General features: G+C 38.3%; 1 protein-coding gene across 3 annotated transcripts in view; it reads right to left on the bottom strand.

Moving 5' to 3' along the window:
* The window catches only part of UST (uronyl 2-sulfotransferase), a 155,276-nt gene that overhangs the window by 15,022 nt on the left and 115,848 nt on the right, over positions 1-24,406 (bottom strand). For all 3 annotated transcript variants that reach the window (XM_065731785.1, XM_065731793.1, XM_065731802.1), the window contains exons 6-7: positions 18,546-18,643; positions 17,698-17,855 (exon numbers count right to left, since the gene is read on the bottom strand). In XM_065731785.1, the coding sequence (XP_065587857.1) occupies positions 17,698-17,855; positions 18,546-18,643 (256 nt within the window). The remainder of the gene's footprint in view (positions 1-17,697; positions 17,856-18,545; positions 18,644-24,406) is intronic.

The raw sequence follows: 24,406 nt of genomic DNA, 5'->3' as shown, positions 1-24,406 counted from the left end.
AGCCCCAAGCAAACCACTCTCCCTCTGTGCATGCCCACGCTCACCTGAAGGGTGAGCATCTTCATAAAAGGACAGCAGAAATTTCCATGCACCTAGCAAATCTTAAGAGTCTCAGAGATGGACAAGCTGAGCATTTAGCTATCAATGAATATAAGCTAGATGAATATAAGCTGAATATAAGCTAGCAGCATGCCCAGGTGACTAAAAAGGCCAATGACATCCTGGCTTGTACCAAAAATAGTGCTGCCAGCAGGAGAACTGAGGTGATTGGCCCCCTGTACTCAGCTCTGGTGAGGCCACGTCTTGAGTACTGTGTTCAGTTATGGGCCCCTCAATACAAGAAAGACATTGAGGACCTAGAGCACAGAAAGAGAAGAGCAGTGAAACTGGTGAGGGGTCTGGAGCACAAGTCTTAAGAGGAATGGCTGAGGGAACTGGGATTATTCAGTCTGCAGAAGAGGAGGCTCAGGGGAGACTTTATAGCTCTCTACAACTACCTGTGGCTGTGGCAAGGTGGGGGTTGGCCTCTTCTCCCATGTAACCAGTGACAGAACTAGAGGGAATGTCCTCAAGTTGTGCCACAGGGTAAGTTCAGGTTGCATATTATGAAAAATGCAGAAATTTTTGTTAAAAAAAAAACAAAAACAACAAACAAAACAAAACAAAAGATATAAATATTTTAAGAAGTTTGAAGGAGTTCAGAGTCAGAATGAAATGACAACCTATATACCTATACCACAGATTTGAACCATTGCTTGTCCTTTACATTAAAAACAAAAGGAGTTCAACACAAGACATTTCTTCAACTTCGTGGACTAATCCTAAAAGGAAGAGTAGTATCTACCAGAAAATTTAATTTCTCCAGTAAAGTAACACAGAAAATAAAGTAATAGTAAAAAAGATTAAATAAAATTAAGATAAAACTAAAAAACAAATGAACAAACAAACAAACAACACTTCAGTGGCCATTATTAACAGCTAATCCTCAAAAAACAGATTGTTTTTTCCATTAAAAACTAATAAAAATTCACTTCCTTACTGGATTCTGTATCTATGAAATTCTATTCAATTTGTTAAACTTAATAGAAGAATAAATGCCTACATTTCACTTGCTCCAAACAGGCCAAGAAAACCCTGAAACCATAAAGGATCATCTTTTTAAAATCTGCAAACAGAACAGAATGCACCATATTCTTTATTTTTTTAATTTTAGTTTAGTTTAGTTTCCAGGCAGAATATTTTAATAAAGTCCTATGGAAAGCAAGCTTAAAAAGGATATCTCAGATTCACGGCTTCCACGGTAACAAAAAAATGAGAAATGATCAGAGTCTTGTCATGGCCTGTCCAAACCCCCAAAATTTGTCTCCAGGAAATTTGGAGTAAGTTTATGTGGAAGGGGTACCTACTGCATTGGCTGTGCATGTGCACTTACTTACATATGCCAAGAGGGCCGTAAGGCCCATGCTTTGATACAGTCACAGCACTCATTTGGACATGAATGCATGTACAATCATTGAGTATGTGGGTCCCAGAACACTTTTAAACTCTCCAATTCAGCATCTAAATGGAGGCCAAGTTTTCCTATATGTGTTGGGAATATGAATTTGTGACTCTGAGCTCTCTTAAAAATATATTCCCCACTGGCATGGCCAGTGGCTGTGGCCGTCAGTCTCTGAACAAACATGGCAAGCCAGGAACATCATGTTCAGTTGACATTTCCTCCATCTGCTTGCCACAGTGGTTGACAGCATTTCTGGTGTATTCCTAGAGCATTTAATTTTGTGAAGTGCATTTATTGAAGAAACGAAAATCCTTTAAAAGAGCAAATATAGAGTCCTCATAAACATAGCTACATTTTTTTCTTTTTTTTTCTTTTATTTGCTCTGAGTAACAGCGGGAAATGAAAAACCACAAGGATGAAGGAAGTGAAAGGACTATTTAAGTATCATGGGAAAAATTAAACTGAGTTTCAGTGCTTTAAAGTGTCCAACATCTGTTTATCAAAACACTTTTGTTGTACTTTTATCCTCAATTATGCAGTGTGACTGCTCTGACTTAGGAAGACTGCACTAGATTCTTCCTTTGATTTTAATGGTAATCTGTGTAAGTTCTGCCACTACTTGGAAACCAAAATGTTCTGCTGGCATTTCCAATTGCCAATAAAATATAAGAACATGTGCCCTTTCTTCACAAAATTACTCACAAGGGCACATACATTATATAAAGATGTGTGGGTCTTAGAGTTCTTCCCTTTCTGTGCATGAGATACAAAGCTCTAAGTTTTTATTTCTATTTCTGTTAAAATAAAATCTGTTGAACAAGTGGGATGTACACCAAGATGTGGCTTGGAAGGATAACAGAAAACAGCCTGTGAATTAAACAGTTGAATTAAGCAAGAATTCAAGCCACTGATTTCTACAAGAACCTTGCAAAAACATGCACCAAGGAAAATAACTTTCATCAGTTCAAAGCAGAACTTTTTGCAAAGTGTCAAGTCTGTCCTTAAAATAGACTAAATAATGTATTCTGCAACTGCAAAAAGCACTGGAACCTACCAGGAGACCACAAGCTATATTCCACAAGCAGCAGAAGGCAATGCCAAGCAAATACTGAAATTCAATATACTGAAAAATACGCTTTTCAGTTTCACTGCTGTTCTGTTATTAAAAGTTCTAGATGAACAGGGCTGACATTTTGGTAAGCTGCTTGCAAAAGCTTAAGAAGACAGAGGCTTTCTGGTGGCAGCCACCTTGCACTGGCACAGTGGCACCAAACAGGCTGAGTCATACAAGCAGCAATTTGTACCTGTTACTTTCAGCAAATAAGAGCTGGAAATGATCAACTATAATGGGATTTGCAGTTCCACAGAAGCTGTTCTTAGTATATCAGGATGTATATAAATGTATATCACAATGGTATTCAGGATAATGTCTTTCTGTCATGCACGTAAACACAAACAACACTCTTTTCACCTTTCTTCATCATGCTGACTGGAAAGCTTAATTTGTCATTTTAAAATAAAATAATCTGAACAAGAGAAATCTGTTCCATTGAGATTAAAAAGATTATACATTCTCTAGCATTAAGCATCTCACTTGATTTGTAAAGAAAATCAATTTGGTTTATTACACAGAAGCATGGGCTAAACTAAGTACCTTGAAACAGGAAAGACCATGACCTCATCAAAGTGTTCTTTGGCATCCAAGATTCCCAGCTTATACTCTGTCCTTAACGGTATTTTACTGACACCACAGGCACTCAGATCCTACCACTACATCTGACTGGGCTAAATTCAGAATGGGAATGCCTAAGGTAAGAATTCAGAGAAAGCAAACAAACAAAAACCACCTGAAAGGTCTAGAAATTCTGAAACAACAGCCCTAAGGAAGACATAAAACACTACTACCTGATACTCGTATGGTAAAATTGGACAAACAATAGTCCCTATGAACTAGGATTCAGTGCAGGAAAACAAATTAATGTCTTCTCAAGCAGTGAAATCTGAGTTGTGAACAGGGGAGGACCAAAGACACACCTGACATGAGGCTTCATCCAAAAAACAAACAAACACCATGACAAAAACACAAGGCAGGCAGCTGGGGAAACCACCTCGCTGCCAAAAATCTGAGCAGTCTGTTTGATCATCATCTCCCGCCCCAGTTGGCTCGGCCTGGCCATGCCATCTTCACAATCCATTCACAGTTTTACCACCCAAACTCCTTCCTCGAGTTTCCTGCTTTCTGCATTTCATTTTCTCTAGGCACTCTTTTAGCAGCTGCTTTTCTCTCCACACAGGGAATTCTCAAGATTTTATTGGAACAGACCTTCATCCATCTGCTTTGCTCTTGGTAAAGAAATCCTGGGTTTCTATTGCATTTGTTTGCCACATAGGGAACCACAGCATAGACTTTGTTGTTGCAAACACTCCAGCAAAAAATACTACCAAAATGCTGAAAAAAACTAAAATAAAACTAAAACCCAGACAATCCTCCCGTGGCCTCCAGAAGTTCAAAATAGCATTCACCGATGTACATATCTATTGGATAGGCAAGAAGAACACTAGTAAATCACGACAAACACTGTTTTTATATGCATACATCTTCCTAGCTTCTACAAACACCACTTTGTGCAAGCTCACTGACAGCATCTATCTGCACTCAGCCTTACACTAGTGTACAGCACAAGTGAGAAATATTCCTACCTCTTGCCTCTCAAACCCTTGCTATCCTTCCACCATGCAACATGTGTTGTGGGAATTCACACATCACTGTGAAAGTCACATCAGTGGAGAGCTGGGAAACATCTACATGGTTATTTGTGAGCCCTGAACGTGAGCTTCATCTGGCCAAAGTCAGATGCTCACCTCCAGCTGAGCTACCCTCTTTGTATTCTACACAGGTGGTGAAAGAGCAAGGCCTTTTTCAGTCAATGTTCCTCTCACCCTAAAATAAAGTCAACATTTCATTTATTTAAAAAAAAGCTGAAAATAACTAATCTATTTAATACAAAAGCTATTATAAGAGGAATTAATTTTATGATGGGTTAGAAAAGCCACTAGGAGGTGACCGTACTTAGTGGAAGAAGGACAGGAATACCCAACAGTCTGGAAAAATACAGCTGAATATCTGGGGAAAACCAATACGGGCTTTATAGAGAAATACCCATCCTGTACTGCAAACAACTCTAAATATCTTAGTATGGCTGTATGAATACCAGAAAAGTAATCACATATTGTCAGTGACCGATATTTTATTCAAGCAGTAATCTTATTTCTAAGATACCTAAATAGCTTCTGACAACAGCTGATACTTACTACATATTGAAAAGTGATCTGATGTGTAACTGTGAGGAGGATAGAGAATTTGGGAGGAGAGGGAGAAAAGAAGAAAAAAGATCAGAAAGCAAAAGTAATGAGAAGTAGGATGCTGAACTAAATAATATAATAAAAGTGAAGGAAATAAAGAGAAAGTAGAAGGCAAATATTTCAAAAAGTGATGTAAAAGAAGTTTTACCACTGCTTGTGTGAAAACTGAGCTCTAGCTTCTAACATACAGGGAAAAGGCCACTGTTTTGTGGCTTTTTTAATTTATTTATTTTTAATCAATCTAATCTCAGTGACTTTTTCCTCACAATGCTCTGTGTTCCCAATAGCCTATCATTTCTTCATAGATAGAAACCAGTAATCTCCCTCTACTCTTTTTTTGCTAGGTTCAGTAGTGCTTGTTATTCCCTTCCTTGTTTCTCTTTCTTTCTGCAATAACAAGAAATCCAGTAATGTCGACTGTTTGTAAATGAGTCAAACCAGTCAAAAAACAGGAGCAGAAAAGACCAAGTCAAATACGCGTTCTTTGTTCTAAGCCCTGCATTTGCATGTTCTGTAACACCAAGGATGCAATACTCACAATGATTTAGAGGTACTTATGTACTCAGAGTATGATGATATAGTGCACAGTAACACCACTGATTCATATACCCTTCAAAACCCAATTAGGAGAAAAGCTATGCAAGACAGACCACTATAATTACCTACTCAACATTCTCACTACACAAAAGGTATTAGATGGAATCATACCACAAAAGGTAAAGGGGCAGGATATATTGTTTTATCACTGACCTGGCAGGATATAAGGTCTCTTCTCATGGCAGGTACACAGAGATGCATTAATCCAATAGTTACAGGGAAGCTAGAACAGAGGAATTACACACAGAAAGCCATAGGGAAAGCAAATTGATTGTGAAAAGGGAATATTTCAGTGCCTGAGAACTGAGCAGGAGCACGTGCATGGGCAGACAACAGATCCTATTCCAGAAATTCACCAAGCAGCAAAGTTGGGAAGGATTTACTTGCTCGGGTTTACTTGTTGTAATGGAGCTATTGAAGAAAGATGACTATTAAAGGCACCGCCTCCTGGATAGTTCTTCTATTTCTCCTGAGTCTCCAATTATTATTCTTCTCTTTCTCTGCAGTATCCTCATTTCCCCTGAGTATGCACTCAGCAGCAACCTGCATTCCCCAGAAATACTCCCACTAACTGCCTGGAAAGACATTCATGCTGGAGGGCAAAACACTGTTCAGACATGAAGATGCCTTTAAAACCACAAGTCATCTTCAGAAACCAAATTGCATGGAGGTGCATGAAGAATTCCTCCAAGACCAACTTTGGAGGCAAGTGAATTCAGCCAACTCACAAACATCAGCAGTAATTTCATTTGAGTAAGCACGTTCGGTATTTTCAAAACCTCCCCCCAAACCACACACCTCTTTGCACGTGCACTTCTTTTAAAAATATTTTCTTCTTGGTCTGTTTTCAGGCTCACATTTTGCCCTCAGCCTGTGTGATAAAATTGTTTTCTGGGTGAGCCCTGGAGAACCAAGCAGACCAAACACTAACGCTCATATGGATTCTATTTAGAGGGGGAAAAAATCCCTTAAGTTGAGTAGTTATGTTATTTTGAACTGGTTTTATATTTTATGTGTACATAGCAGAGTTGGAATTTCAGGGCTGGCTTTTGTTTGCATTCATCATGAAACATTTGTTATATGAGCTGCTGCTACTGCTACCAAAACAGCTGCTGCTCACTGCTAGAAAACCAGAGCCCATCTCAACAGTTTCTTTCTCTGGTAAGACTATCTGGAAAATGAAGCCTGGTGTTTCTACAGAAAACTGCCTTTGTTAGGCTTCACTGTCTCTAACATCTTTTGTCTACTCTGAATATGGACCTGAAAAGAGACTGATAAATCAGAGCAGGCGCTCTTGAAACATCTACAATTAAAGGTAGATCAAAACTACAGCTGTATGAGCTCCCCTCAAACGTGAATGTCTTCCCTTCAGTTACTCCTGTGACTTAGCCAGAATTTAGCTTATCAGTCCTGAATCATCATTTTCTACCATCTGGAAAAGTTGAGCCACAAATTGAGTGTATCAAATGGCTTGACCTCCCTTCACATAATGATCTCTTTGCCATAGAAATGCTGCTGTTTAGTGGCAATCTGTAGGAGACTGCTTCCCTATCCAGAAAAAAATACCCTGCCATCTGATAATCTATGTTTTCTAAGATTGGACACAAACCAGGACCTAGCAGATGAGTGGACTGCAGCCCTGAGTGTTGATGTCAGATGCCCTGAACTAAACATAACCAGAATTTTAGTACTTTACTTTCTGATTACTAAAATATTTCAGAGTTGTTCTTGTTGCTTCCTGGTAATGTCATATCGGCAGTGACCTCTCTCACCTTATTCCCTTCTTCTAAGTGGAAGTTTATCCCAGACTTGAGCACAGTTTCTGCAGGACTCCACTGGTCTTTTTGAAGCAAGGGGAGACTACCAAACAATGAATGCCTACCAGTTTAACACATTTCATCTTTCAGAGCTTTTTTGTTTTTGTTTTTTATCATATCTGAACAACTTACGTTTCTGAAGAGCTTTTAGACAGAGATCCTGCTGAAAATTAAACCTGTACCATCTCACATCCATGTACTTGCTGACTCCTACAAGGAACTAGCAGACTTTCAAGTTCTCAACTGTCTTAGAGTTCCATCTCTTACTATAGTTAAATGGGATTCTTTCACTTGTAGCTCTTCAAATCACATTGCAGCCCTTGGAGTAATGTTAACTACCTTCTATTCTTCCAGTATAGCTGCTGACCAAACAACAGAACACACAGCACATTTGGCACTTAGTTTCAAAAACCCTCCTGGTGAGTACCAGTTTTGACAGCAGCACTCCTGACACCGCCACACAGGAAACTTAATTGAGGAGAAAAAACAGCCAGTCCTAGCAGCAAATCAAGCTATCCGTATTACAGATGGCATTGGCAAATAATGGAAAACTTACTTGGAGTCAGTCCAAACACATAAATACAACTCACAATACAAGATTTTTGAAGTGTGGAAACCATTGTGCAAATGTTGCAGATAGAAAAAGCAGCCCAACTGGAAATAACACACTAATTGAAGAACACAATAAGATCGCAATTAAGGAGTGAGAGAGGGAAGATGAGACCAGAGAGCAGTGGAGAAGAGGATGCCCTTTGCTCCTACATTTATAAATCTGTGATTCAGCTTCAAGAGCAGAGAAAAAGAAGAAAAAAGGAATCTTCCAAGCCATATTTAGTAAAAGCCTCTCCTCTTGCTACAGCTTCTTGGAAAGTAAATTTGCAAGAGTGACAGGTCAAAAAGGCAGGGAAATTCCAGCTGGGAAAGGAAGTTGGGAGCATAAACTCCAAGGAAGTCTTCAGCAATGGGGCTCTGAAGGAACACAGGAATGGTGTGAAGGTTATGCTCAAGTGAGCAGATTATCCTCACCCAAGTGATGGGTGGGAGACAGACTAAAAGAACTCATGTGTGAGTGCTGCTCTGCTAACACATTTCTTTACTTTTAATTCATGTAGATCTGCAATCAAGGATCAATACCTACTCCTTTTTTTTTTTTTTTTCCCTAATAGCAATTATGGAAGTCTTAAGGGGACTTAGAGGTCCTTAGATGACTGGAGGACTCCCACTATGTCCTCTGAGAGCAAATAATCTATTCAGATACACAGGAGGGGAAGGTCAGCAGGCACTTACTACTTAATGTCATGTATTGATTTGCTCTAAACCTCTTTATACTAATCCTTCAATCTGCTTTACCTACAAGATAGGTAAGAATGGTGACCTTTTCTGTAATAGCTTTTTCCTCCTTGAGTGTGCCTGACTGCCAACTCTCCTAGTACTCACTGTCTCTCTTCCCAGCTCAGATCTTTTAGTTAAGACATGGCTGAAAATAATCTTTGGTATTAGCTTTAATACCTTTAGCACACGGCATGCAAGAAAGTGCCTCACTGTAATTTCACTATCAGAATTCACCCTCTTTCATGTTTAGCTCATTTTAAGTATTACAACATGTTAATTATTATAGCAAATCATTTTTATTACTGTAAAAAACTTGGCTTTAAATTGCTATGTTTATATGAAAACGCAAAATAATTCTCTAGGAATAGCTACTTGTCTTTACTGTACAAAAATACAGGTTAAATCTTGCTAATTATATTTCTTTTTCATATGTACTTTACCTTTAATATTTTCCAAGACATTTCAGAATCACCAAAAATACTTTCCGATACTACTCACACTCCTCTTACAAGATGTCTTGGGTATGAGAACAAGCAATTTAACATGCAACCTATTCTATTGCTGCTGCAGGGGGCAAGACTTAAGACTAGTTTGAGAGGTAAATTACAGCAGCCTACTTTGAACACTGAAAAAAGATTATGCTCCTAAAAGCAGACTGGATAGTCAACACTGTTGCTGTTCCTTTTCTGTGTTAGATATGCTGAATTTTCAGTTAAACATACTTCTCTCCAAACACTGCCCCTGAACATGTACTGTGACACAGTCATAATCATGCCAAATTCTGAGTTGTTATATACACATTATTAACAAGAGTTCTTCTGCCTCAGGCAACTTAGTTGTTTCCATATAGGTGAAGACCTGTGAAAATGTACTGGAGCTGAATCAGGCCTATTAACTGAAATTCAGCCATCCACTATGCCTTACTCTGTCTGAAGAGAGGTCAAAGTTGTTAAAGAAGCCTTTTGCAAAGTGTTACTATTATCATTTTTTTATTCAAATGTTTCTTTTAAAGCACACATAATAACAGAGATGTAGGTGGAATGATACTGCCTAAAATAGCATTATGATTTTATTGGTCAGTTAGTGAAGAAGGAATGAATCATCACTGCAAGCTTTAATTGTCTGCCATTAAAAAACAAACAAACAAAAAAACCCAAAAAACTCCACCTGCCATTCTGTCATCAGTGACCTTGTATTATTTACAAGATATTCCTAATGCTGTACGTGAATGCAGCTTTCCCTGTGTACCAGAGCTCTAGGAACGCTGCTTGCCTATGCATTTTTCATTTTGTCCGACTAGGGGCAGGAAACATTGTAAAGATGCATCAGGGAATTAACCTTGGATGAATATCAGAAGCACTGTTACAAATCCTTAACATTTTTAGTGACTGATATGCTCATTAGAGAAACATTACAATTTCTTAAAAGATACCAGCATAAACCCCTCAAAATTATCTCCTTACACAAGAGAATACACATGAATTCTTGGCATATGGGATGTAAGGGTTTGGCTGACTCTCCCCTTGTGATTTAGATCATAAATACATTTTGTTTTTACTTCAAGAAAATATGAAATTACATCTGTGTTGGTTTAATCCAAAACCAGACTGCCCATCGATAGATCTGATAAGGGGAAATTGAAACAAAGCATGACTCGTGAAGATGTGGAATGAAATGCAGAATCTGGAGTCTGAAGTCTTTTGGAAATGCACTACACAATGAAGATGAAGCTGCAGGTGGTCTATCTTTCACAATACTAAAAGTATAAATGTATTAGACAGAACATTTAAAAGGGAGAACTGTTCACGGTGGAGAGGTTTGGACAAGAGCATACAAAAAAAAAAATAAAGCATTTGACTTCTGACACTGCCAACTGATAACGATTATAAAAAAAGTGATGGAGAGGGACAAGCAAAAGGTTGCAGACTGCAAAGCACAACCTGGAGTTCTGAACACAATTCAAGGACGTATAGGCTAGGTATCTACAAAGGTTCATAAAGAACCACTATTCAAAAAGCTGAAAACAGCATCCAACAAGGACTGTGCATCAAGGTAAGACAATGCCAAAGAAACAAAGTTTCCAGAGAGAACTAACAATCACAAGCATGCCAAGAAGTTGGATGCAGTCTCTCAAAAAATCCTTTTCTACAAGAACTGAGCTTAGTGCCCAAGCCAGCAGTATTAATGCAAGCTAACATGTACTGTAGCTCACATACACACAAAAAAAAGGAATATTCTGTAATTGTATGTAATACTTAGTATTTCTATACCAATACCTTATAGGTTGTCAGAGCTTGTCTGTAAGCTCACGTGACCAGAAACTTTTGAAGAAGTGCAGCATTTGATCTAGGTTTTTTAAAAGATATTCCACGTGAACAGGCACTTCACCTTCTACTATATCTTCGCCTCAGGAGAAAGGAGAACCATAGCAATAATTTTGCCAGACAGATCTGTATTTTTCTTCCCTATACCCTAAAATCAGGGAGCAGATATACCCTGGATGAGAGCCCTAGTCATGTCGAGCTCTCAGGTACCCCACTTATTTTCTCAAAAGGCATCATTAATTTTGGGTGAGAAGATGCCCTTGTAGACAAATGTTCTGCCACATAACCATGTGCATATGGACCACCTCCAATCTAATTAGCACATGTTAGCAAGGAACTATAAATACAGCAGACTTGATCTTGGGATACCTACAAGCTCCCTGTGGGCTTGGAAAGCCTTGCCAAATTATCTTGCTACAATTTCAGTGTTGCGCATATCTTAAGAACGAGATTAAAACTACCCTGGATAAATCTTTCGGTGCCATAGTTATGTCTCCCATGTAATACATGCATGTTCTGTGATGGCCTCACCTTCCTGAGCAGAATAAAAAACCTGCAGCTGTTATGAACTGCCAATCTTTCCTGCAGAACTTAGCAGAGAGAAGCTGAGATTCTGAGATGAATCTTCAAAAGATCTAGAGGCTCTCTCAAAAAAGAGTAACGAGAAAGTTCGGAAGTACTCAATCCCTTCCAAGAGTTCCTATTCTTAAAACAGTTCAGTTTATTCACAAAGGGATTTGAATCCTCAGTAAGTCAGAAAACAACATATTTTCCTATTATGGAATTGGAAAAAGAAAGAGCATTTCTACTTACTGTGCTTATCACTGATTGCTGCATCCACTAACTTCAAGGTAACCCAGACTTAAGAGTCTTAAAAGTTAAATAACATGTTTACAGCTTTTGACACTACCTTCAGCTTTATAAAACAAGCCAAGGAGCACATTTTTTGTGCAGACTGTCCTAGGTGCTATTTACAGAGTGGCAAACAAACATCCTCTGGGATGTGTGCTGTTGCTCCTTCCCTTCCCCATTTTGCTTGCACACAAAGAAAAGGGAATTTCTTCCATAATACAGTAATTAACAATATAATTAAACACTCTCCATAGAGTATAAATGGCCTGTTTTCACATACTCATTGTTTTAAAACATTCTTCTGGATAATTTTGAAAGTTCACAGAGAGGAGACATAAATAGCTTGTTCACATTCCTATTTGTATTTTCTGTTCTCAGAACAGGATGCTGGGTGATAAAGAAGAAAACACCACCCAGGCACAATGTAAACTCACATGTGCTGTTACCATTGGCAAAATGTTCAACTTCCCTCAAAGTCAGAAAAAAGCAGGGAGATTACACCACCTTCTGGACAAAACTTTTTAAGTCTCACATACAATTATTTTCTTTCACATAATGGCCAACTTCGTATTTTACTTCCACACACAGTTTAGAACTTCCCTTTTCTACAGAAGACTTTCACACAGAGTGATTGCTCTCGAGACTTGCTCCCTAAATAATTCTAGGGAAAGCATAGAGCTGTTTTACAGGGGAATGCAAAAGAAGTCTCTGAAAACTTCAAATTTTCTTAAGTTCTGTTTTAAGAAAGTGAGAGATGCAAAGAATTTGAGAATTTAAATTTGATCTCATCCAAGCTGCTTTTCTTCTCACACCAAGAGCACAGACATTTGTAGGTGAAAGACTGTGTATTTACGCACAAGAGATGAGAAAATTTCCACTTGCCTTTCCACTTAGCATTTCCAGCTCTGCCAACTCCAGCAAGTATGGCTCATTAGAAGTAGGCAGAATTTAGAAGCTGCAGATCACTTGTTCTATTTTTTTCTTTATTCCTTTTCCTCTTATACAGAACAAAGGAAAAATATAAAATGATGACTGGAGACGCTGCACAAGAAGCACTGTCTCCTTCCATAAGATTTCTTTCAATCTTTCTCATCCAGAGTTTTTGTTCCTAGAGGTCATATTTTCCTCCATTTCTCAGAGGGGAAATCCTAACTTCCCTTTAATTTTCACATTTCATAGCATCTTTTCAAGCAGTGACTGAACATTTCCAGATGACAGCATCCACATCATTAATGCCAGAGCCCTCTAAGAAGAGAATGGCAGAAAGTCTGCTAAAGAATTTAATGCTCAAGGCATCAGGAAGACTAGGAGGAGCACTGCTAAAAAAAGTGATGGCATGGAATGGGGGATAAAGAAAGAAGGGCCTTTTCTCAGCCTTCTCCACTTGCAGAGAGTTTTTATTTTGACAAGGAGTGGAAAAATGTTCTTTTCATCTTCTAGCATCTAAAAGTCATGTTCCATCTTCAGTGAAGTTTATCTCACCCTCTTTGTAAGTCCATCAAAGAAAGCTTTACCATCTGTGCCACAGGACCTCAGCCTTGCAATAAAGACAAATGGCAGCAGTGCCCTTCTCACTGAGTTTAAAGGGAATGAGAAGTTCACAAATAGGAAACATCCAGTCTGCATCACCAGCACTCATGAATGAAAAGGAAGAAAAAATTCAGCAGGTTTATATTACCCAGTGTTACTACTATAGTTGAAAACATTCCCTGTAAACATGATTCTTAAGGAGAATCACATTTGCATTACATTTTCAAAAAAGCACACTGTTTTACTCTTAAGCTGAAGAAGATATTTTGTTCCAGCTGGCAGCATGAGCAACTTCATTGCAGTCAATAAAACTAACTGTTTAAGAAGTCCTATGTTAGTCTTCTTGTTCTAAGATCTCCACAGTGAAGAGTAATGTTCAAAAAAACTAAATTCTGGTATTGGGAAAAAGTGTTTATACAGGGCTTCCAGTGACAAAGAAAGTTAATAAACTCTTATAGAAAGGTAAGAAAATATGGATTATTCTGAGGTGATAAAGAACATTTAGTTGCCTGTTCTTTTGCATTAGGTGCCGTTAACTTTTACTCCTTGACAGGGAAGTTGAAAAGGCAAGAAAAAACTCCATGCTCTGCTGTGCATTTTATGCACTGTCTGTCCTTAAAAAACACTGAAGATACAAAACTGAAACGTGCCCACTTGAAAACAAACTGCATAAGTGTTCTCCACTTTCTGACTACCAGCTAGACCATGGAAGTGAGCTATAACCTGCAAAAATAACAGGTCTGACCAGTTATTTTTCCTCTGGTTGTGTTCCAGATAGTAAGGAGAGATTTTGCACATAAAATTACTCCATAACTATTTCAAGCCTGTCACACTGCAAAGGAATGCTTTCGAATTCTGAAGTGAAATTAATCCAAGGTTCTGCAACTGGACCCTATCTGCTCCAGTGCAGGCGAAAAAAAAACTGAAAGGCAGAACAGTGAGCAACTTTCAGCATGATAGCAAAGAAACACAGTAAACAAAACTGCCTACCTATCTACCTATCCCACTATGCTCCCCCACTTTTCATGTCTTGTCAAAAGCAGTTGTGGCTATCACGTTAGAAGGTATTCAGTGCTTTGGACAAGAGAAGAGCTACAAGAACAAGTGCCCCTTTGCAAAGCTTCAAATAGTAATATCAACATTAACAAGATACTTAATATAAAGGATAGTAGAATAATTAAAAAAAAACAAAACAGGAACCCTGTAGTACTAAAGAATGCTACAAGATTAAAAGGCTCCACTGAAAGCTTCAGCACAACAAAAGCTTTCACAGTGTTGCTAATTGTTATAAAACACACATCAGAATATTTAGTATATGGATTTCCTCAGGGAAACATTTTATTGATGCAATGAAGAAAATTATTCTAGTGTCCTCAGACACTAGAATTTCTTACCTTCTTTCAAGTCTCCTCTTGTCAGCTTATGCAAAACATAATGAAATACATCAGTGGTGTCACCAACAGATGTGCTTAAGCACATTACATTCAACAGTTATCTCTGCCATTATACACAGACAGACACTTAAATTTCTTTGCTCTGATGTAAATGTTCTACTACGTATCTGATCAATAGAGTCACAGTTTTACCAATCCTTTCTTTCACAACAATAGCTGTGAAGTGTATTTGACAGTAAAAAATCTCTGGGCTTTCTTTTCTCGCAAGGAGGACAATAAGCAAGAAAGCTTTAATAAATGTTCTTAACTGGTGTCTCAGATGAGAAATTCTACTGTAGACAAAGAGGAGACAGAGGATACTTTAATAAAGTTTGCATGGCTAAAATAAATAAATAAAAAAAAGAGATGAGAAGAAGAAACCTTCAGTATTTCCTGATTTGAAGTATTGCCAGTCCACACTGAGGGCTCCTGACAATTTAACAACTTTGCAGAGATGGGAGCTGTAGTGAGCTGGTGCCCACCCAAGGTCAGTGTAATGAGGAGGAGGGTTCCAGCTTTGGAAAGAAGAAGGAGCTTAACCCTAAACTCCTGCAGTTGTCTCTTGAATGCTTTCCAAGTACAACTACAGGAGTGTCCAAAGGTCACCCTGCGCAGCACTCATGGTTTTATGGACTTGAGTACATCCAGTAGCTTACTACCTACAGTGGGAAGCAGGTGCTCTTAATTATTTTTTTAGAGTATGATATTGGTGAGACTGCAACCAGCAATTTTCTACTTTATTTTACTTATACTCCAATACAGCAACATCAGATGAAAACTGCCTTCCTTCAACTATTTTCTGCTTTGAAGCAACTGTTAAAATGTGTCTCATCTATAACAACAAGTGGGCTCAACAAGAGGTTTACTGGCCTGTGAGAACCTTCCATACAGAGTATTTTTCTCATCTGAATATGTTCAACTGATAAAAAGTAAAGGAACACTTTTCCAGAGCAAAGAGAATTTAAAAGGAGAAGAAAGATAAAGCAGCAGTTTAGTGAACAAAAGTACATTTTATATAATAAATCTGCAAATATTAGTTGCAACAAGAAAGTTGTGTTTAGCCTGATGTATCTCTTGTTTTGTGAGGTCACCATGAAGCTGGGCTGGAGAACAGTTTCCCTTCCTCCCAGCACTTCATGATGCAACAGCAGAGGGTGTTGCAGGTCAGGTCTAAGGTGCACTGAAGAGAACTGTATAGCACTTCTTATATAGCACTTGGATTCTTTATTTTTTTTCCGACTGATTCTGTTAAGCCTCTTGTAAGCATTTGCACCATCTCTGAAATAATCTGAAAATAATTATGACTTAAAAAAAAAGGATTTTTGCATGTATGAAAAAAGCAGAGTTAACACAAAGACGCTGTTTCTATTCTATTCCTCCTTCTTAATCAGTGAATGTTAAAAACAAATTCAACTTTTACCCACATGAGGAATACTGAAGGTAAGAGATGAATCTTCATACAATACTGGTCTCATGCATGAAAGCCCAGAGAAGAGTGTACTGCTGCCCTGAAATGTGAGATCAGATCTCCCAGAGATACTGCATTATGCACAGAGAGAAGAAAGACTGTCTAGCACTTTCTCATTCTGGGAGATTGCTTTCACATTTGACAATTTCAATGGCATCCTGGTGAAAAATTAAGCCCCAATGAGCTTTTTTTAGCTTCTCAAATTGGAAGAGAAGTGAAAATCTATGCTGCATGGAACAGCTGAAAAACCCTATATATTCTCACAGCAAAACCTGCTGACTGCAGAAAGCATTCTTCTGTTGATTCTCTATCTCCTGGCCTAGCATCAGTATAGAAAAACTGCAAAGAAAACTTCCACATGCTAAAAATATGTCCTGTTATTTTAAAAGTTGCAAAGAAAAGAGAATGCCACTCTTTCTCTGTGATATTTGTACAATGCTTAATACAAAACTTTGAAAGATGCATCCCAGAAGGAGGGACTGGGTGACAGTCATGCACTGAAATCTTTCATTTTTCTGAACTGACTGATTACTATTACAGCTTCTCTCAATCAAAAGCCAGTGATAAGCTTCATGCATTACAAATGAGATTCAGTGTTTGATTCATGTATTTTTAATATACCAATCAGTACAAAGGATACCTTTCAGTAGCTGTAGGTACTTCAAATTGTCATGAATGCAACAGCCACTGTGCAAGAAGCAAGTTTTACCCCTTCTTGGTTCATACCATATTAACAGCCCAATCAAACGTAAGCAGCAGACCAGTTATGCCAAAATGACATGCACTGGTCCACAGAAGCACCTTATACCTTGATTTAAGCACAGGACACAAAATTATTCTCTACAGAGGTAGAGTGAAAAGTAAGCATTGGGAGGAAAAAACTCAACACAAGAGAACCCTTTCACACTGATGTTGGAGTACAAGTTAAGGTGCTGAATAAGTTTCTAACCATGCTTTCTACTCAGCATACTGTAGGTATACATTATTACTTGTACTTCACCTAATCTCTGTTTAAGTGAAGGGTAATTTCACAATAATTGTAAAAATCACAGCGACTCAGTCAAGACTGAGAGCAAATAAATATCCTGCTATTTAAGAAACCCCAGTGTTCAGCTCCCCAACCCATTTCTTCTACGTTTCCTTCTGTAGATACTGCTGACATTTTGAGAGCTGACGCTTGTTTGAGAGCTGAATATGCCAGAATTAAAAGAAGAAAAAGCCACTGTAGAGATAACTGTGAGGCTTTTGGGCGTGTGGCATGATTACTGGAGCACTAAGTGATTCCTGGGAAAAGAAAACCACTTGATGACATTATGAATATATGTAGAATGCATAAGCTTCCCCATCAATCAAATCTGTTCCCCAGAAGGAATATAAATCTCTTTATTGACTAAATAAGACATAAAAGCTTTCCTTTCTGTGGTCATCCTGATTTTGCCAACATACGTGTGAAAGTAGCATTTTTAATGGAAAAAGTTACCTGGGTTTTTGTAGATGCTAAGCACATCCTTGAAATAATGAGGTAAGAATCTTTCTAATAAAAGCAGCACATCCTCCAACTCCTCCAGAATCCCCACAAGCAGGAAGTTTTCATTAACGTTCAGCTTTGCTCTTTCAAGGGCCCATTCACCAGGTTCCCTGTATGAAATTAAAGGAAGGAGAGGAATAAAGATTTAAAAAAGGGGAGGAGAATGGGTGCTTAAATATATATTTGCTTCAGAAATTCAAGTTAAATATGCAAAGGTAAGCATTTGCAAATACATAAGTAAATCCAAAATACCTAAAGAAAAAAATGTTTGTTTCACAGTAGTACCCTCTTTTATGACAATAAATAAATAAATAAAGAGAAATTTTACAGTAAAGATACAAACATGAGCTAGTTCAATTACAGCAGCAGAAGGCTGCACTTCACATGATTTTATGCATGATTCCTATTTCTGTGTGGAAACCTGGAATTCCCAGGATATAGATCTGTTATCAGCATCTGAGCAGAACTAAAAAGTATGTATTGAGAAGTTAAGGCACAGGCAAAATGGATATTAAATAAGGTCACTACCAACTCAGAAGAGAAAACTCCAGATGATTACATCCAGATTTGATACATCATTCAAGTGTGAAATCAAATAAAAAGAACAATACATTTTTAAATTTCCCTTCTTATTCCAAAATGTATTCATACATGCAGTTATCACATGCATCATCACACTGTACTTAACAATTTTCTCTTGTACTTCAAATAACTACTGCCTCTGATTACCAGTTTTTGACAAAATATTGTCAATGGATATTGCTGAGCAAATTGGAATACCTAATGTATTTATTATTTACCTGCATCTTGGATGCTGTCCACAGAAATAGGGTATGATATAAAATAACCTGGGATTAGAACATTCAGGGTAGTTTTCAAGGATACACACATTAATGTCCTGTGAGTGAAAAAAAAAGAAAATGAAGCTGATTACTGTGTATTCTCTATCAACAACTGTTTTCTTTATCTCATACCTTACTCAGCAACTCAGAATCACAGATTTTTGCCGAGGCTATATAAATACCTTAGAAATAATCTACTGTTCATGTTAATACTTTTAAACTTTATTGGAAAGCTGCAGGAGAAAAAAATGATTTCTTTCTATACTGTTTTGCAGCAAGTAACACATTTTCATGTTGGGATTAATGCGTGATTCAAAGCAGGGCAAACTGATTGACTTTCTCAATGAGGTATATAAAACATTCAGGATATTATTTTCAGACTTATCCCTGGGGCATACTTAGGAGAAAGAAAACGTAGATAAAATTGAGACAGTTATTTTATTTATTTTATTGTGGTTCATACAACGATTGGGATGAACAAACAGAAGCTATAATTCACAAAGCTTGCTCCTGATATAAAAACATGTATCACCTTTGATTGCCATTCAGGACATTTCTGAGACGTTCAGAAACAAGCCTATCATGTAACCCACAAAAATTTTATCACTTTTCCAATTCATCAATCATAAGAACTATTTATCATTTCTCAAGAGGCACAGCTTCTGAACTCCAAGGAGTTAAAAGCCTGCTAAAAGTTCACTCTCATTTCCTCCCCTGTCTTACCTGTATGTAAACGAGATTTTACGGACATATTAGGAGATCATGGGCTGCAATTAGATTACAGGGTGAAGAACTATCAGAGAAAACAGCATTAAAACTGCCACCTGGGATAAAAGCAGCCCACCTCCCCTGCTCTCCACAGTGCATTCAAGCACAATGAGAAGGGTTTGCCTTACATATATACTGTAAGGTTTACATCCTAGCAATGAATTTTTAAATCCAAGGCTCTGAGTTCAAATGTAACCCCTCTGACTCACTGCTACATACATTACTGTGAAATTTACTGGTAGCATAGCTAACGTGTTCGTTTTGTGGTCTCAGTAGTTCTTTTATTTTGTATTTTAAACAGAAGTGTCTTCATTGCTGCCCTTCAATACATAAAGGATGTTTATAAGAAAGATGGCAGAAACCTTTTCACCAGAGCCTGCAGAGAGAGGACAAGCAGCAATAGCTTTTAACTGGAAGACGGTAGATTTATATCAGCTGTTAGGAAGAAATTCTTCACTCAGAGAAAGGTGAGTTGGTTCTCCGGTTGCCTAGAGAAGCTGTAGACGCCTCATTCCTGGAGGCACTCAAGGCCTCAAGCCCTGCCCATGGCAAGGGGTTGGGGCTGGGCGAGCTTTGAGGTCCCTTCCAACCCAAACCATTCCGAGAGTCTGTGGCTGTTAAAAATGACGATTTTTAAAGGTTCACTGTATTTTTATTATAGGAATTATCAGAGATGTTTCAGGGATACATAATCTCCAGTTTCTGTAGTAACACCTACAGTGTCTGGCAGTGAATTTATAATTCACAGCAAAGACATTTATTGTTTCTTTGTAAGAATAATGAATATAGTAAGACAGAAAGTAATATTCCTGAGATAAAAAAGATTAATATTGAATACAACAGTCTAACAGGTTCCACTTTCTCCTTTTGAAAGCTGTATTTGGTTAATATGGACAAATAAAACATTCATACAATAAAACCAATGTACATACACAAGAAAAATGCTGATGCTTTAACAAGTGAATAGCTTATACTTAATCAAAAATAGATGTTTAGTATTCCCTTGTAGTGTCAACAGCTGTAGCTGTAGGATCACTGAAACAATTGGGACTGCACTAATCTAAACTACACAGTGGCACTTCTCTTCAGGTACTGTTTGTGAATGGAATGCAAAAGGACTTTGATGTAATAAAGGTTTAAGATAAAGGTCAAGTACATTTTTATGTGTATTTCCAATTTTCTGCCACATAAAGGCACACTCTTCATGTTCCCAACATCAAAAGCACCGAATTTGCTCTGTGGTCAAAGGGCTGCCCCAGTTTAATATTCTTTTACTATTGCTGTTGCAAAAAACAGTGTTACTTACCCACATCTGATCTGTATTATGGCTGCTGCATGGTTCCAATACATTTGCAACACCTGCTTTCCTTTCCTGCTTTAACGTATTAACTTGTGAAACAAATCACCAGCATCCATCCATCCCCTCAGAAGAGATTTCACTGGGTGATATGTGGAATTATCATTTTTAACCAACAGGGTTTGGGTGTGTGTGCTGGAGGTGTGTTACTCATCACTCTACACAAACCTACTCGAAGCTGCCCTTTGGCTGCTGGTTGACTCGCACCAGCTCCTGCTTTTTCTGCGCACAGAACACTAAGGTGATATTATGTTATTCTAGGCAATGTTATTCTGTTAACCTAAGCCACATTCATGCTACATTTTTTTCCATTAGGAGCATGTTTTCCTAGCAGGATATAGATCTTCCAGGTCAGAAAGTTCTGTGAGACAAAAACTTGCAAGCAGATAGATAACAGCTTTTTGCATTTAGATCACTGGAGGAGTCTTCAAGAAAAAAAAAATAAATTCAAAAACAGCTGAGAAAGATACAGAAAGAAAAGAAGAGAGCTACTTTGAACACTTCCTTCCACAACAAAGAAAGGGATTTTGCTTTATTCCTCAGCTCTCAACCACTATCCACACTGCTCATATCCTGCTGGGCTCCATCTGCAGGAACACAGAAAGCTCCCCAGGAACCAGCAATGGCCCTGCTACAGCTCTGGGGCTGACAGTAATGACAGAAAAGATTACTTTTATTTATTTATCTACATATTATTGTTACAATTTGGGCTGAAATGGCATTTCGGTAGCGTCTACTTCCTTCTATAAAACTGCCCTTCATAAAAAAATTGTTATGTGCCCCAATACACTAATGTGCATACAAGACAGACCCATCAGAAATATATCAAAGACATTTTACTGTTTTTGTTTAAGCTAACAATAAAAAACTATTTTACTTATTTGCATATATGTCATATCAGTGAAGTCTGCGTGTGCTAAAATAATAATAATAATAAGATACATATTGTTCTGGAATTCTAGTGCTGTCACTAATGTCACGGTTTTATGATTTTTGTTCTTGGTATTCCACATCATAATATCATGTAGTACACTGGGATTTAAAGAGTTAATGTTCCAGCTCTGTGGATCATCGATAGCTCTGGGTACATCTGTCCCAAAAGAGAAGAACAACTAATTACCCCACAGGACTTGGCATTGCTTTGTATTTTTTTCTGTTTTCTGCTCAGAGGAAAAGATAAATACTGTTTCCATGTCACGAGATACAGTCTCTTTCCTTTTGGATTGACCCAGCAGTGGGTGCTCACTATCTGTTTTGCCTTCAGTGTTTAGCATAAGGCCTTCAGTTTTTGGACACTCTCTCTCACTTTATTTAATTTATTAGCTTCAATTCAAATTATATTGTATTATATTGTGTTACTTTGCATTCCAATGTAGTAAATTAGCTTTCCTCCTCAGATTGTTGCTGCTATTTTGTTTTTAGGCTCATCTCCCTTTTCCTTTTTTCCCTTTCTCCTTTCCCTTTCCCTGGGCATGGGTCCACAAGGTCCCCCTGCCCCATTTGTCACAGAACTGGGCCAAACTAACCCATAAACTGTTGAAACACTAAAAAAGTAAACTTTCAAGCACTTTCTGTAAAACATAAAGCAATTTACTGAAGTTAATGTCCTTAATTTACTGCAAATACTATACCCTATAAAAAAGGTATGATCTTCAGTTTGAGAGTTAGGTGTTCTTTTCCCAATATAGGTTCATAGGTTCATAGCCTATGAACCTATATATATATACCATAATATAACATTGTAAATTATTGGGAAAAAAAAATCACTTTTTGGCCAGTAGAAGGAACACATAAGTAAAATAAATAAATAAATAAAAAATAATAAAAAATTCTCGAGCTTCAAAACATTCTCTGTATTATCGGTATCTCAGCCAAAAGTTATAGTAAGACCAGATTCTGCCACAGATGTATGGCAATTCTTAGTACCACTAGCAATTTAAAATAAAGACTAACAACTCAATCACAGAATCAACTAAGGTTGAGAAAGACCACTAAGGTCATCCAGTCCAAGCATCAGCTCATCCCCACTGATCACATTCCTCAGTGCCATACCTACATGGTTCTTGAACATCTCCAGGGACGGTGACTCCACCACCTCCCTGGGCAGCCTGTGCTATTGCCTCACCAGTCTTTTTGAGAACAATTTTTTCCTAATATGCAACCTAATACACACACGCCTGACAAGTAATGTTCCGTTAATCATCCATTAACCTGGGGGAAGCCAAAATGTGGCCTTTCCTTCTCTCTCAGTCAACATGCAAAATAGGACTGCCTTTTTATGCCTGCCCTGATGAGAATGCTGCAGCTCCCATGGCAGAGCCATGAGACCCTGCTACAGCCCACTCACAGTACAGGCTTCTTGTTTTGGTCTGAAGGCAGCAGATGTAAAGTATAGGTGTGTCACGAAGGCTACAGAGGAAGCAGGGAACTATATAAATACCTTTCAAGTAGAAATATACTCATTAAAGGAAATGAAATAACACGATGTGGAAAACCAGTGAGTGAGCCCAGTCGACGGTGACCTCTGCTGCTCACAAGGCTGCTCTTAATACAGTGCCTCAGACAACGGCCCAGTCTAGTCCTCACCATGTGCAGCCAAGGAAAATTTCTCTGCTCTGCTGAGAGCCCCCAGAATCCTCTCAAGGCTTTTCAAATGTTTTCTCACTTACTTGCTCAGTGTTTGTAAGGAGGTCAAGCTGACCATTATATCCCTAGGACAACGTTGCATCACACAAACTAAACACAACCACAGAAGTGAAAGATAAAATAACCCACCTCTTTCTCTGACTCCTGGCTGTGGATTGCTGGGTACCACAGAGCAACAGGAACGAAAACATAAAACAAATGGCTCAGAAAATGGTATGGAAGTGTAAATATGAGAGGAGAGAAGGAAAAGCACAATTTCCTACTTTGAAAGGCTGCAGAAAGATGTACTTTGTTCTGGTTTAACTAGAAAATTAAAGTATAGTTAGAATTAACCTTTTCAAATACTAATGTAACACATCTTGCTGTTATGAATATATCCCAATGTTATCTAGCAATGCAAGTTATTTACATATTTTTACAGAAAATAAATTAAAGTGCAATACATAATTTTAACCCTCACTAAAAACATTTCTACGTTGCCAGTTGATATTCAATATTTTTGTTCAATCTCGACCAAACACTTGGATAATCAGCCAGGTGACCTTCTTGGTTAAGATTCAGGTGCTTCTTGGTGCACTTAGTCTAACGATGTTGGCAGGAGCTGGCCATGAGGCATCGGGCATTGCTTCTCAAAGCAGTGCTGCCAGCAGAGCCAAGGCCAAGTGCCTCCTGTTGTGGTATCAAACCCTTTGGTGGAAGGTTGCCAGTCAGTGTGGGTGGAGACAAGCTGTATGGGAGCTCTCTGAGCCATCTGAGTGTCCTCTGGAGACCACAGCACACTGGAATGAGCTATTTGGATGCTAACAACAGGTTCCAAAGAGAGCAGCAGTACTTCAGGGAGGAGCTCCCAAGAGATGGCAGAGCTGGACTAGCTTGACCAAAGTGCAGTTTTCTGTCCCTAGCTCTCCCCTTTGCATCAGCTGTGATGGCTTCTTCACACCCATGTAGGCTCAAAAGACCACAGAACCCCATCTCACAGAAAGGCCCCACTGATTCCCACTGCAGTACACCTGTACCATGTCTGCATAGGGCACTATCCTGTCTTGAG

Source organism: Cyrtonyx montezumae, unplaced genomic scaffold (assembly GCF_038088225.1).
Source record: "Cyrtonyx montezumae isolate F1298 unplaced genomic scaffold, pur_monq_1.0 scaffold_0, whole genome shotgun sequence".
NCBI lineage: Eukaryota > Metazoa > Chordata > Aves > Galliformes > Odontophoridae > Cyrtonyx > Cyrtonyx montezumae.
The sequence above is the reverse complement of the archived record's forward strand: the minus strand, read 5'-3'. Positions and strand labels throughout refer to the sequence as shown.